The 14959-nt window shown below is 40.7% G+C and overlaps 1 protein-coding gene across 1 annotated transcript; it reads right to left on the reverse strand.

The window, feature by feature from the left end:
• Positions 1–392: 392 nt before the first annotated feature.
• On the reverse strand, positions 393–12996 carry skor2 (SKI family transcriptional corepressor 2). Its single transcript, XM_032540061.1, has 9 exons — positions 12754–12996; positions 8655–10653; positions 7929–7992; positions 7055–7132; positions 4638–4703; positions 4232–4330; positions 3947–4014; positions 2821–2884; positions 393–2320 (listed from the first exon to the last, which is right to left on the reverse strand). Exons 2-8 carry the CDS (start codon positions 10626–10628, stop codon positions 2828–2830), a joined length of 2406 nt encoding a protein of 801 aa, XP_032395952.1. The 5' UTR covers positions 10629–10653; positions 12754–12996; the 3' UTR covers positions 393–2320; positions 2821–2827.
• Positions 12997–14959: the final 1963 nt, after the last annotated feature.

The raw sequence follows: 14959 nt of genomic DNA on the forward strand, positions 1-14959 counted from the left end.
TTTAAATATCTTCCCTGAAAAAATAAATCAGGCTATTTTGAAAAATAAGATTACAAAACAGGAAATAAATGAAGACATTTTAAATTAAATTTGAATAAAATAAATGTTTTCCTTTTTTCTTTTGAACATCAACTAATAAAGCAATAATAAAAAAAACATTATCTAATGTTTTGACAATATTTTCATATTACCTTACACTGTATACTGACTTCTGTTCCTTGATTGGGTTTGTATGTACTGTACATATATCTCTATTTTACCAATCTATGTATCTTATATCATATTTATTTTCTTAAGTTGTTAAGATGTCACCTTCTAATCAGACTTAATAGCATAAAGCAAAAAGGATTGCAACTCCATGAACAGCAAATAGGCCTAATCATCAAATCTGGTTATATAGACTTTTAATTTACACATAAGTGGTAGAGAAACTACTAGAACATATTTAATTACATCTGCATTAACAGTTTATAATGATAACATTGCTCTCAGTCAATGACAACGTTTTCCATTCATTCCTTTCATTTTATGAACAAGATGGGTGAGTTCTAATTTTTATTCTCTCTGGCATACACTTGACTGCACCATCATTACCATTATCATCATGTTGCTTTCTTTTTCTTTAACATTATAATAAATAATATTTTCACAATCAGGGTCTCAGGCCCTGGTACTCAAATAAATAAACGAACAAACACACATAGGTAGACTGACTGTGAGGTTCATATTCTCACTAGGACATTTTATACAGTCAGGCAAAAATAATTTACAGGTAGATATACAACTCTGACAAACTTCAGTCTTGTGCTCCTCGTTGCCTGGACACTCGTTTGGTTGGCAAACAAGTAAACAGAATTGGCCTTTAAATGTCGCTTCCTCATCTGATCCCGCCCCACACATTTAGCAGATGATGGCAACATGACCTTCCCCTCTGGCTGAAGGGAGCCTGTGGGTTGATGCTTAGAACATTTGGGTGAAGGGTAAACAATACTTCCAGGGTGCCTTTGAGCAATGAATTCTCCAGATGTTTGATATAGTTAACAGCAGCACACTGCTTCTTAACTTTATATTGTAGATGTGACACAGGATGTTGTTTTGATGTAACTCTTCCTGTATGAATAAAAGGCGAAATATGTTTAATCAGTGCAGCAAAATCTGCATTGAACATAATACTTAATTATTTTTATACACTCCCAAATACTAAAACAATGAGTACAAACTGTTCTGCCAATGCCAGTGTACAGTTTACTTAAAGCGTGAACCCTTTTTGCAATACCACCCTCTATTAACAATGGTCTCATTGCATCTTTAGGTTTAAACCCCAAAACACCAATACTTCATTCATCTCCCCCCCCCCCTCTTTATTTTGTTCTTCATCTGGCATATTCAAGTTTGGGTCATCTAACAGACTTGACATGATGCATCACCACCAACATCCAATCTCTTCAGTGATGATTGACCATGTTGATAATCAGTGGAAATAATGATTTGATTTGGTCATTAAACACAACTGGACACAATGAGGAGAATCCCTTTAGGATCAAATGTTGACGATAGATAAAGCTTGGAATGTTTGTTTCTCTTTAGAGTCCCCATTTGCTGATACCACGGCAACATCAATAATAACAACAACAGCAAGAATCGTAGTGTGAAGTCCATCCTCATCCACAGTCTGGTGTATGTACAGTTGGGCCAGCAGCAGTCAGAGTCATGGACAATAACAGCCATTCTTACTGTATCTTTGACTCTTAATCTTCATCTTTAAAGAGTTTGTAACATTTCAGAGTCTCCAACTGCCTTCCTGGTGGTCTATAACAGCCCTAAAATTCACGAAAGACGAGCAAGGTTGTAGTTGCTTTGGTCCTGGTTGGGTAAAGCTTTGAGTCTGACTGCCAGTGCAGCAATGAGGAAAAACCAGGGGACGTTCTGGTTCCCTGATATTGTCAGTTTGAGCCCATTTCAGTTCAGACGGTTTGGGGAATGAAGTGGACCCAGGGAAAAGGACACTGGGATGAAACTGTTACCAATGGGCCACCCCACAGCAGTACAAACTGGTCCAAACGTGTTTTTCTAAGACAGAGTTTAAGTGCAGGGCTATTAACAGAGGTTGTAGTACACCATCAGAAATAAAACACTGTCCAAGGAAAACATAAGAAATATATTTATATACTATAGTGTCATATTTCTTTGTGTTGGTGTCTCTCTCCTCTCTCCTATATCTCTCGGTCGGTTTTCATGTGACTGTTTTTCTTTTCTTCTTGGGAAATTTACAGAAATCCAGGCAGCTTCTTCCTCTTACATGGGATTTGCTTGAGTCAGTCTGTGAAGAAAATAAAAAATTCCCAACATTAGGGTCATGTCCTGGTTGAGTGTTTTTCAAGGACTTGTAGGTACACTTACAGTCTGTTACAATGGGGCCAGAGGCGGGTGTTAGGGGTTAGTTAGTGTGCCACTGTGAACGGAAATTGAACATGCTTTACACTGTAGCTATCAGATGGCTGACGTTTGCTGGACCAGGATGGCCTACACTGTCAAGCAACTTAAACACGAAAAGTAATTGAATTTCAATATTTTCCATTAATTCAAATAAAAACAGTTAAGTGAAACTGCTGCATGATTACAGCCTGGTCAGGCTGCAAACTCTCAAATCCAGGCTAAATAAACTATTAGAACCATTTCAAAGACAATTAAACTTTGCTGAACCTAATCTCACTGCTTTGTGCTGTAAATAATTAAATGTTTATATCTTCATCTGAGATCTACTATGTTGATATTGTTCTATTAATATGCTGCATTATCAAATAATTGAAAAACAGTCACCTTATCGCTACTTGTTGAGATGGGAGCTGATCTTCTCTTTTCTGAGGATGTTTGCGTAGGGAATCTGAAAGAAACAGACAAATGAGATTCCATTAAAAAATGGCTTTTTAGTTTTAAAACAATGCAACATGTGAGAGTTAATAACAACATTTTGTTAAAAAATAAACACATTTGCCAATTTGTGAAAAGAAAGAAGTTACTGTAAATAATATTAATATTCCGTTAAACTTAAAGGGTAAATAAAAAAAATGTGGGCAGGAGGTGTAAAGTTTGGGCGTAATATTCAAATTCAATCAAAATTTGAAAATATAACGCAGCAACATAAATCTAAAATTTTCTTGACATATGAATGTCTGGGTGAAATTAATGTGTCATTACTCTCAGACAGATCCATCTGCTGGTTCTAGACACATTAGTCAATTTTGAATGTGTTTTTTCTTTATGCTTATAAATGAGCTTGTGTGCCTGTTCAGACGTCTGCCTACGTGGTTACACTGAATGCAGCGTGCTCTTTTGTGTGTTCCGGTGGACGTGCGGGATTTGCGATCACGTGCACACAAGCGTGTACAGTTGTTGCATGTGTCAGAAAGCAACGACAAACACCGTCTGTCAGCCTGTCTGCCAGCTGCTCCGGTGATTGATGTGGACGGAAACACTCAGACGGCTGCAGAGGAACTTCTCACCCATGAAAGACAAACTGGATGATTGGCTCTGTCGTTTGACGGACAAATAAGCAATAGGAGAAGTGTCTGGTTGAGTCCTGGGGCCTTTATTTATTCTTCAATTCATTTCTGTTTTAGTTTAAGACATGGGTTAGGCTTTCAAATGTATATATGCAGTCTACCGTAGTTGAAGCTTTAATTGGGCTGTTTTTGTCACGTCTTTTAATGCTTATTTGATTTTGTCTTTTCCTTTTCAAACTGTGTAAATATATTTTACTGTGCTTTATAAGTAGTCTTAATTATATCTGAAAATCATTATAAAGATTGGTTTTCAAAGCAAACAGTGAGGCCTTTTTAAATTCATGAATCTATAAAAGGGTGTTTTATATGCCTTTTAAAGGCATAGCAACAATATTTATTTATCCATCAGTGTTCAGCACTGATTGTATCATTAGTAGTCTTACCATCTGTAACTGTTGGACCATCTCTTCTCTGTAGGCGAGCTCTCGTTTCATCTGGTCTTGGAAATTATCTGAAATTAGCGCAAGAATCTATGATTAGACTGAGCAGTATTATCATTTGAGTAACTGATCAAGTACAGTTTTAATAATACAGCTGATGAAGGAGTCAAGCAGGGGGAAGAGAAAAGTAAGGGGGGGGAGAGAAAATGGCAAAGAACTTCAGAGAAGGAGAAGTTGCCCTTCAGAGTATGAAAAAGAAAAGCAAGTTAAGTATAAAAAAAGACTTACGGAAGACAGGAAATGGTGAAGTGCCCTTCAGAGCGTGAAACTCTTGCTCCAGTCTCCTCCTGAAGTCAATCTGCTCCAGCAGAACCTTCTGGAGCTCCTCTGCAGGAGCAGGCAGGAGGAGAAATACATGTAGGAGAGATTCAAAGAGAAAAGGGAATTGTCTATTAGAAATCATTTCTTAAAATATTTATTTTCAGATCCTCTATTTATATTTATATTGACCAGAAAAGTGGGGATCTTTACCTTCAAATCAATTCAATTGAATATAATTTATAAAGTCAAATCATATCAGGAGTTATCGCAGCACACTTTACCGATAGCTCTAGATCACACAGTACAATTTACAATGACCCAACAATTTCCCCCAAGAGCAACAAGCTGTGTGCCTCAAATTAACAATCTTTACCTTTCTCCATGTTTTCAACGTCCTTCTTTAGCGGCACCGGAGAGGCAGCACCTTGGCTTCGATCACCTGAAAGCACGAGAAGACTTAATTTTACTTGCCATATTTATTTTTAGACATGGTTACAGTATATAAGTTGTATTTGGCATCGACAGTTCCACTCCTATTCTACCACAACATCAGACCATATCTCAGTCACATATTCATAATCATGTCATGGACGGATTTCCCATCAGTCTTTCTTTTTTCAGAATAAATCCTTCTGCATCCTGCTCAACCTCTCCCTAACTGCCCCGCCAGTCTTTAGTATAGCACTGTAATTCACTCACTGGCCTCTAGGTGTCAGTGTAAGATAGTGGTAACAATTTGGACGGCACCGTAGGTAGAGACCTTTCCTGCACTCCCTCTCCCTGACATGTTCAATCTCTTCTTGCTGTCAGATCATATTGCTTTCTATTAAGACAACAAAAGGACGCTACTTGCGTTCAGAAATGAAATCGATTTTGTAGCTCTTGAAACTGAAGTGTAGGTGCTGTGCTTCCAAACTGTTATTTTTTATCAGGGGAATTGTTTTGACCAATACCAGTGGCTATGAAAACTACATGAGGATAGAGTAACCATAAAATAATGGAAAACCGTATATTTAGAGTTATGCAGCACTTCATTATGATGTATATTTTGTTTGTGTACTCTTTGTTACTGCTGGAAGCAACCTACTTGTTGCTTTAAAACCTCTCCATCCTCCATTTGCCTTTTTTTTTAAACAAACATCTTCATCACATGCTGTTTTAAAATGTACCAGTTTGAAAGTTTCTATATTGTTCTGCGTGTATGTTTGTGTCTGAATAGTGACAATGAGGCATTGTGCACCTTAAATGAAGCGATCCAGCAAACTCGATATGTATATTCCCCTCCAGTCATTTCATATCCTGGCTCCTTAAGCCTCCCCATGCTTCTCTCTCTCATTTAGAGCAGAGTGAGCTCTCCTCTCCTCTCTCTCCTCCTCTCCTCTCTCTCCTTTCCTCTCCTCTCTCTGTCTCATTTGACAAGCAAATTTGCAGACAGAGCCCGAGGATAACAACCTCGTTTGACAGTCAATTAACCGTGAATAGTCAAAGCCAAGGCGGTTTGCATTACATAAATGGAAAATTAGATTATTTTTTCTCCCTAGAAACAGAGGGAGAGTTTAAAGACAGTGGAGGGGGGGGTGGTGGGACTCGAAGGAATCAGGCCTTCTAATCACGTAGAGCTTCCCACCGCCCAGGGAGACATTTGGCAATCAGGGGAAAGGTGGTCTCATTTAATTTGTTTCGTGTAATTTTTCGAAATACATTATACATTATGTGCAGAGATCATTACGGTGTATGTGTGTGTAGGGTTCGAGGGAGTGGGGGTGGGGGTCGGGGTAGATACAAATGTTGGCACAGATGTCATAAAGCACTTTTAATGTCTTCCTGACAGATATAAAAAGGCAATAAGCTGTGATATTTTTCAAACGGGAAAGGGCTTTTTGCGCTGAGAAGGGAAAAAAGGCAATTATGTCGGCGGCGATATGGGTCTAGGATGGAGATTGCCAGCGCGGCTGCTTATCTCTGAGCTGATGTTTTCTTGTTGAACTATAACGGCCCCCCTAAGAGCAACAGCCCTGGCGACAATGCCGCTAAAGAGACGAGCCGTGGCAGAGCGGCGGCAGAAGCAGCTTTCCACTGCTGTTTCATCTCTGAGTATTTATATGAATCCCTAGCTCATGTCTGAGAGGAGAAGGAGATTGAGGTGGATGAAGCTGAAGACTGAATAGCTTTCTCTCTCACTGCTGTATTTGTATTTTGAGTATAATTTATGTAATAAGTAAAACTTTTAACTTATGTACATGAAGTCATATGTTTTTACAAGACAGAGTTTTTTAATCAGCACTGTTTGTTTTATGTATGGACATTTTTACACGGTGCATATTCATCTACATGGTGTGTGCTGAATTAAAACAGGGCTTTTGCTTTTGATGCCATTATATAACACAAATTGACCTAAAGCAATAAATATTGATTCTTTTTGCAAATAATTATTTTTCTGCTTTGTAGATAAGTTATTGGAGACTGTAGTTCTAAATTGCTAACTGTATAGTATCAAGTATGCCCTTGAAAATATTCATAGTTTTTTTTTATTTTCTGATGTCAATCTTGGATCACGATTCAATCTGAAGCTTCATAAAGACCTCAGAGTTGCTCTGCGATGTGAGATTCAAACTGCAGTAGAGTAAAGTCAAACCCTGAATTATAATGAACCTTGCCATCCTAATAATTATACTTTTAGGAGTACCTAACATGTCATCTGAAAATACTTCTGTATTTTCTTCTTTAATTGAAGCTTTACCATTTCTAGCTGCTCTGCAAAAACAAAAACACATAGGTGAGAATTCCTACCTGAGCTTTCCCTCCAGTAGTCGGGCGCTGACGTTTCACTGCCTGGTACAAAGAAACTATTCTGCTCTTTGTTTTCATCTGAGAGAAAATGAGACAGAGAAAGACAGGAAGAGAGTTTCAGTAAGGCCCATTGGTTGAGCTGGTTATCCGGACACATGGAGATAACTAAGTGTGTGCATGGTGTGTGTCCTTTGTGTGTATGTGGGCCATGAGAGCACACCACCACAAAACACACACAAGACATTTTCTTCAGCGAAAGGGTCAGAGTGGGAGATGAGAGGAGCAAATGAAACGTCACAGGAATATGGGCCTCGTAGGGACACAGAGGCACTATAAAACCACTCACTCAGACACTAAATGAAACAAAGATGTTATAATACAACCGACTCCGACGTCTGATGGAACAGATAGTGTGTAACAGTTTGCTGAAATAGATTGTGTAATGCTATTTGATGAAACAGTGTAAAAACCTGTTCAAACGTTTGATGAATCCAACACAAAAAAGGGTGAAAGTTGTAGTGTCGAGCAACCCATGCAAACAGCAGTGTGAGCAAAGTGTTTTTTATAGATTATATACTGTATGAAAGAGACACTGCATTTTGGTTTGGCAAATGCTTAAACGTGTATGATGTCTTTTAACTTTTAAGAGAGCAGTATTTTACAGTTGAAAAAAAGAACTGCACACAACTGATATTTTTCTTATACTTGTGGGCAACATTATCATGTAAAATTATGCTTCCAAGAACAAATTTTATCTTGTGTTTATTGTGTATTCTAACATTATGGACTTTTTTACCCGTGCATCAGAAAATATGAACAGAAACGGGTTAAAAAACAGAGTGAATAAAAACAAGATTTAAATATCTGTGCTCACCAGAAATGCTGGAGTTATCTTTGGTTGCGTACACAGGTAGTCCTTCGTCTCTATTCTTGTGAACCTGAAAAAAATATATAGACTGTTAGAATTTCATATGCTTGTTATGCATCGTATGGTTAAATTACAACAGAGCAGAACATAAGTCTTGAGTGAAAGCTTTCTAATTTTGACTCTTTGGTGTGATGATTATTATTAATATCAATCAATATATATTTTTTGTCTAAGATTTAACTCATTACTGGGCAAATCTCCCTGGTTGGTACTCAGCTTTTATCAGCCAATGTTAACATTCACCTGCAACGATCCAATTTAGCATTTATGGTTAAAGCCTTTCTTTCCTCTCTGTCTCTAATATCAGTCAGATGTACTGTATTTACAGCATGTTACTCAATAGATGATTCAACTCTGCTCTGGTTTAAAATGCTCCTCATAACGCCCCTCTCCTCCTCCTCTCTTTCCCTCAGAGGCCTGGTTAATGTGGAAGTCGACAGGTTAAAGATTAGAGTTGACCTAACAGGTTGGGGTAACAGAGGGAGAACAAACACACAATGGCCATTAAACAATCCACACCTGGGCCTATTAGCCAGGATCAGAGTGGGGTGACTGTTTCAATTTCTACTGGGAGAAACCAGCCTATCAATCTGCTTATGCAGATCATATCACTGCCTGACTGCAGCACCATTTAAATAATAATTAGCTAAAGTGGCCTGGGGGGATATTTACGTTTTTGTAAGCTGGGTCATCTCGGTGAGGCGGGGTGGAGCTGGAGAGAGGCAGGCTGGCAGTAGGGGAGGTAGGCAGGCTGGGGGACTCCCGCTGGATGGGGTCCGAGGAGGAGGGAGGGGAGGTACTGGTATACACTCTCTCCTTCCCCCTCTCCTCTCCATGAGCGTCGCTCAGTGCAGGGAGGTACAGGTTGCTTTGAGTCTGTGGCGGCCTGTTTGTGAAGGTCCCCTCTTCCTCCTCGTCCTCCTGCTTTGACGACTCCACATCCACCTCCCCCTCCTCCTCACTCTCCACTCCCTCCACCTCTCCATCGCCTCCACTTTCACTCCCGTAACTACAGCTGCTGCTGGGCGATAGCCGCTGTTGGCGGTCTGACCGGGCGACCACAACACCAAAGTCCTCATCTGTTGCCCCAGTGACTGCTCCACCGTTGCTGTGGAGCTTGGCCATGTTTTCGGCATCCTTGATCACAGGTCGGAAGGCTGAGCCGTAGCTCGGCTTCCTGGCTTGGAAGGTCGGGGTGTCCAGGAGTTTGAGCCAGCCCTCTGATGTCACAGGGCGAAGGTCAGGTGTTACTGTGGTGCAATCTGGTTCAAACAGCCCGGATGATCTGGGTGTGGTTGTTGCGCTGCCGGGGGCCATGGTTCCGCTGACACTATTTTCATTGCCAGTTACAGCTACAGACTCGCTGGGTTCTGAGAGATCCAAAAAGGCCTGTCTGAGAGAAGGGTTGTCTGCCAGAGAGGAGAGGGCGCTGGGCTGAGGCTGGAGGTAGGTGGGGACAGGGATTCCTCCTGCCGCTCTTGGTGGCCAAAACATGCAGAAAGGAGGATAAAACGTGTCTTTGCGGCCCGGCCATAAAAGACCTGACAACCCTGCTCCTTTCTGCCCACCGGAAACATCACTGTCATCTTTTTTCTGCTGACAGAGGCCGAATGCTGGGAAGGGGTAAGGCGAGGGAAAGAGCGATGTGGGAGGGAACTTCTGCAGCATGCCAAAGCCTTTGCTTGGGACAGGGATGACAGGGTAGCTACGTGGTGTCTTACGGGGAGATAGACTGCCTCCATCCAGATCATCCTCGTCTTCAAAGCGGGATCTTTTCTGAGCACCCAAGTCACCCATCATGTGAGGCACTACCGAACCTGGGAGAGTCTTCATAGAACCAATGGAGGAACAATGGGCTGAGGAGGGCAGCGCTCTCTTCCGGCTACCTCCATTGAACATAGCTTTGACGTCTTCCCATGCAAAGACCATCTCATCAGCTGGGTGTTTGTCAGAGAGTTTGAGGTGTCGTCGCCAGGAGTTAAAGTTGGCGGCGTCAGGCTGGGTGTACTTGGCGTCTGGTGTGCGGTGGGAATGGAAAATGAACTTATTTGGGGAGAAGTACATGTTGCACAAGGAGCACTTGATGCATTTGGCCCTGGAGCTGTTGTAGCGTGCCGGGATGAAGTTACCACGGCAACCCCAGGCGCACTCGTGTGTCACATCAAAGGCAAAGTTGTCGGGCAGTTTCGGCGGTGCGTTCTCTCCCAGAAAGGACTTGCAGAGGCGCTCGGCTTCGCGCTTGGTGATCATGCCACAACGGCGTGACGAGATTGGCATGGCACCGGCCCGGCGAAGAATCTCCAACTGAACCGGAGTGCACTGGACACAGGTGATGCCCAGCGCCACGCGACGATTATGAATCTCATTATAACTGTAGTTCTTGAGGAGCGTGTTGGATATCTGTGCCAGGCAAAGTCTCTCATTGTGATCAATAACCAGTGACACAATGGGAACACCGTATAGGATGACCTGGCCGACCTGGTTTGGCTTCATGGGTGAGGAGGAAGAGGACGGAGAGGTGGAGGATAAGGAAGAGGACGAGGAGTGGAGATGAGCAGGTCTGGGTGGTGTCAGGGGTTCCTGCTGGTAGGAGCCTGTTGAGCTCGTCATTATATCATTAGGGCTCGAAAGAATGGTCTTGTCCATACTTGGAGGAAAACTGTAGAAAGACCTGCATGAAAAGAAAGGAAGAAATAAAGTCCAATAAGTGTTTTTTTTTACCACAAAAATTCCTCTTGTCTTGTCTTTCTGTGATACACAAAATATGAAATAGCTAGTTAATTACTTATAATATACGCGTAGGTGTGCCCAGAAATACTTTGATGTGTGGAATTTGTAAAATAAAAAATAAAAAAGTTCATGTTAATATATTGATTTGTATTTTAAATTGAATTGAATGCATATCTGTTACACAATAATATAGACAAACACTGCTTTTTTTTTCTATAGGAACGGGGTCATTTCTTTGAATATCATACTTCACCATCACTTCAAAAATAATAAAAAATAATTTGTCATCTACAACTATTCTTATAAATTATAAATGATTGAATAATAAATAAATTATAAAGTGAATTGGGATACTGAATTAACATTTATCTGTGATATTAAGGGAAGTGTTTGCTTGACAGCAAATACAAATGCAACAGTTATTTTTCATGAAGTACATCTGCATTCATAAAAAAGTCTTCATTCATAAAATATATTTGCCCACAAAGTATAGCCTCTGTATGTTTACAGTTCTCCATTTATAGCTTTAAAGTAATGAGTCTGCCTGCGTCTGTTTTCAGCAGTAGTTGGTCAGTGAACAATCTATGAAAGAGGATAACACACTCTTCTAACCGTTTAGCCTAACGGTTACAATAAAAGTACCATGTTCTCACACTATCATATCAACACAAATAAATGTTTAAATGTTGCATTTTGACATACATATCAAACATAATTATCCTTTAAATCTAGAACATAGTGTATCCTAAATAGTTAATCTCAGTGTTAGATAAAAAGAAACACACATACACAGAAAATATACAGAGAATGTTAAGGCATGTTTTGGTGGATTTTTTTTAGACCACAACCGGACTACAGTATTGTTGAACTATTATGTCAACCTCATTTTCCTAAATCAACGTTGGCTGTGGCCCTTTGATCTGGTGTCACATTCAGTCCTAATATTCCTTCATCTTTAAAAATCTTCCTATTTGTTTAGATATATTTGAAATAGCAGGGAATTTAGTGTGAAGAGAAGGCTGTAAATCTTCATGTGCTGTGTGACATAAACAATTATAAGCTTTTACTTGAACAAATTAGAGCCTGCTGTAAATGCGGGAATGCAAAGCACAATTTTTAACTTCAGAGTAAAAGTCTGCTTAGCGGTGGATAGCCTACGTTGGAAATATGCTTTAGAATTACATGTCAGTTGACAACTTCTGAATTTCATTTTTTAGAAATACTTATCTTACAGCACACACAAACATTTTTTTTGTGTATCACATTTATGATGTGATTAAAGAAAGAAAATTAAAAACACAAAAATCTACAGAAAAAAACTGAAAATGCTTTCGTTTTTTTTTTTCTTCAATAATTTCAGAAAATGCTTCTTTTAACAAATACATTGCTAATACATTTATGACCAATTATTTGCACTTTGCATTCTAGAAAACATTTCTATAATAGCAAAATATAATCCAGAATTATAAAGTGTTTGGGCTATATTAAACAGGTGTCGTTTTGAATGGGAACAATTTATTACAGCGCAATGTGAACTAACTGTGTGGGCCGTACGACAAACCGTTTGGCTGTACGCAAGAACCAATAAAGCAACAATTCACACGAACTCAAGAGTCCACAGTTTGGCGTCAAATCAGACAATATTGGCTATTGAAATATTAAAATTTGCATGCTGTCAGTTATGCCCAAATTGGATTTCTTACAAAGTACCGTTAGGCCTTCATTACAGTAGCACACTAGTTAGACATGATAGCTATCCATGAACAATATTAAAGGCAGAGGGTGGTTTATTTATTAACATAAATGCGATGATAACAATAAGAAAACATTCATTATAATAACAGAGCACGGTCACTGGCCCACGGTCATTTTCAACTATGGTTAATGCAACGGAATGTGAAAATCCACACACAAATCTACTCAAGCATTTTGTTCTTTCAATCATTTTTTAAGCTGTTTTTTCTCGTCCCACACAGTTTCGGTGCGTTTTTTTTTAGCAACATTTTAGCCAACTTTACAGGAGAAGCGGAGCAGTCCTTACCTCTGACTCCCAAGAATAGCCTACTCCCAAACGGTCACTTTGTCAAAAAAATATCCCCGTCACGAGATATATCGATGTATCCTACACAGCTTTAAAAAACTCATTTTTATCAAGCAAACCAACAGACTTTACTGAGTTATATCCGGGAAACCCACGGAATCGGTACCCGCCTTCGCCTCAACTGTCGAGTGAGCTGCTCGTGAGATGTGAGTAAACTGCGACGCTCGCGCCGGCTTTATTCGCTTTTCACCACGCGCAGTCCTAATCCCCCCCCTCCCTCCCCCACCCCACCCCCTTCTCTCTCCCTCTCTCTATCTCTCTCTCTCTTTCCCTCTCTCTCTTTCCCTCTCTCTCTCTCTGGACCACGCACCTGCCTCTGTTTGATTGGCGTGTAGCGCGAGCTCAGCCCACCATCCAGGACACAGACACACACACACACACACCACCCCACACCACACACACAAACACACACACCACACACAACACACACACACACACACACACACACACACACACATTATATTCCTCCTCTCCTTCACGCGCTTAGGCTCCTGCCCCGTGAACAGCCAAAATGACGTCTTGCTAACTGCCACTCAGACGCCGCAAAAGTCAAACTAACAGCACGCGGCGAGACGCACGAGCCAGGAACTACACTCATGCACTTTCGCGCCTGTAGGAAATGACCCCCCCCTGAAGTCTCAGAGGATGAAAACAAACAGCCTAGTCCCCTTCACTATAACGACAACACCAGCAGACGAGCACAAAATTTAAGATTAGCACAACTTTAGCCAATTTATTCACTGTATTAGTGACTTCATGAATATTATTTTTAAATGAATTCGACACATGCACACAGCCCTACAACCAGTCATAACTACAGAACAAGCTGCCGCCATCAGACGGGCGTCTGCTGGTCCACTGCACATGCTTGGAGGGGGTTCGTTGACATTCAATAGTTTGGGAAACCCTAGAATAAACTAGTAAGGAGTGTGACTTTTAATATACAACCCCTGAGATGCAAATTAATTACCAACGAACAGCAGACACAGCCCGCGGAAGAGCTTGGCATCGGAGATGTGGCTTTTAAACACAGACTGACACCGTGAGGAGTAAAACATTAGCCTGATCATGGGGGCCGAAGAGAGAGAAAATAAAAAGGCTGAGACAGCAGACAGAGAGGCAGCCAGTCAGGGGATCAGAATATTGTCTGTCAGTAGCGGATTCTCACATTCAACGCTGAGAAGGCTCTTTGAAATACGACTCTGTGTGCATGTGTGCAGGTTGATCCCACAGGAGATAAATGGCAGCAGGAAGCATGTAGCCTATAATATTTGTAATGTTTGATGTAATTTAGGCTCCCAGTTAGCGATTAGTGCTATAAAAGGCAGTGACAGTTCACCTGAAGAGGGCCCTCACAAATTGCAGTGTAAGATTATTTGATTTAACAAAATGGGGGGGGCTCTATATTCCCTCAGAGGGCCTGAGGAATACCTAACTACACCCCTGCTCCAAGCTCTTAAAACCAGGCATGTTGCTCCTGCTGCTCAATTACTTCTTCCACTAAAAATACGCTGGCAAATTACAGATATGAAAGCGTAGACCTAAATATGAAGTCTATAACCCAGATATGAGCTAAAAATGTCTGAAGGATGCGAGACAGGAAACAGGATCCCATTTAACTCAGCATGGGGGATGCAGGGAAGTGTTGTCCCAAATACTGATTGTCCCCGTTAATTAAAACAACTTCATGAAGTTGTTTTTAGGACAAATTCTTCTGTGGCCCGTGTTTAATATCTGGGATGTAAAAAAACTAAAACAAAAACTCTTGACGCCTGTGGCCTAGTTGCTGATCAAATAGAAGGCCAGTTTGATAGATGCATGGTGTGGGCCATCTGAGCGCATATAGTTGTTATTGATGAATATATGGCTATGTCTGTATGCGTTCAGATTAAAGGTGAAATAGACAATTGCCACGAGGCAGAACACATGCAGGGATGCATCACAGCAGCAGATATGGCTAATGTAAGTGTGTTTCAGATATCACTTCATACATATTAAAGGATTTCTTCACAAAGCTGCAGTCAAAGCTGCATCGTTACCATACTCTGCCAACTGTTAGGGTTTTCCCACTTTTATGAGTAATTTGCTTACATGTAAGCAAATTACTCATAAAAGTGTGTTCAGAAAATGAAGTTCTGACAATCTT

This window comes from Etheostoma spectabile, chromosome 16 (genome assembly GCF_008692095.1).
Source record: "Etheostoma spectabile isolate EspeVRDwgs_2016 chromosome 16, UIUC_Espe_1.0, whole genome shotgun sequence".
Classification (NCBI taxonomy): domain Eukaryota; kingdom Metazoa; phylum Chordata; class Actinopteri; order Perciformes; family Percidae; genus Etheostoma; species Etheostoma spectabile.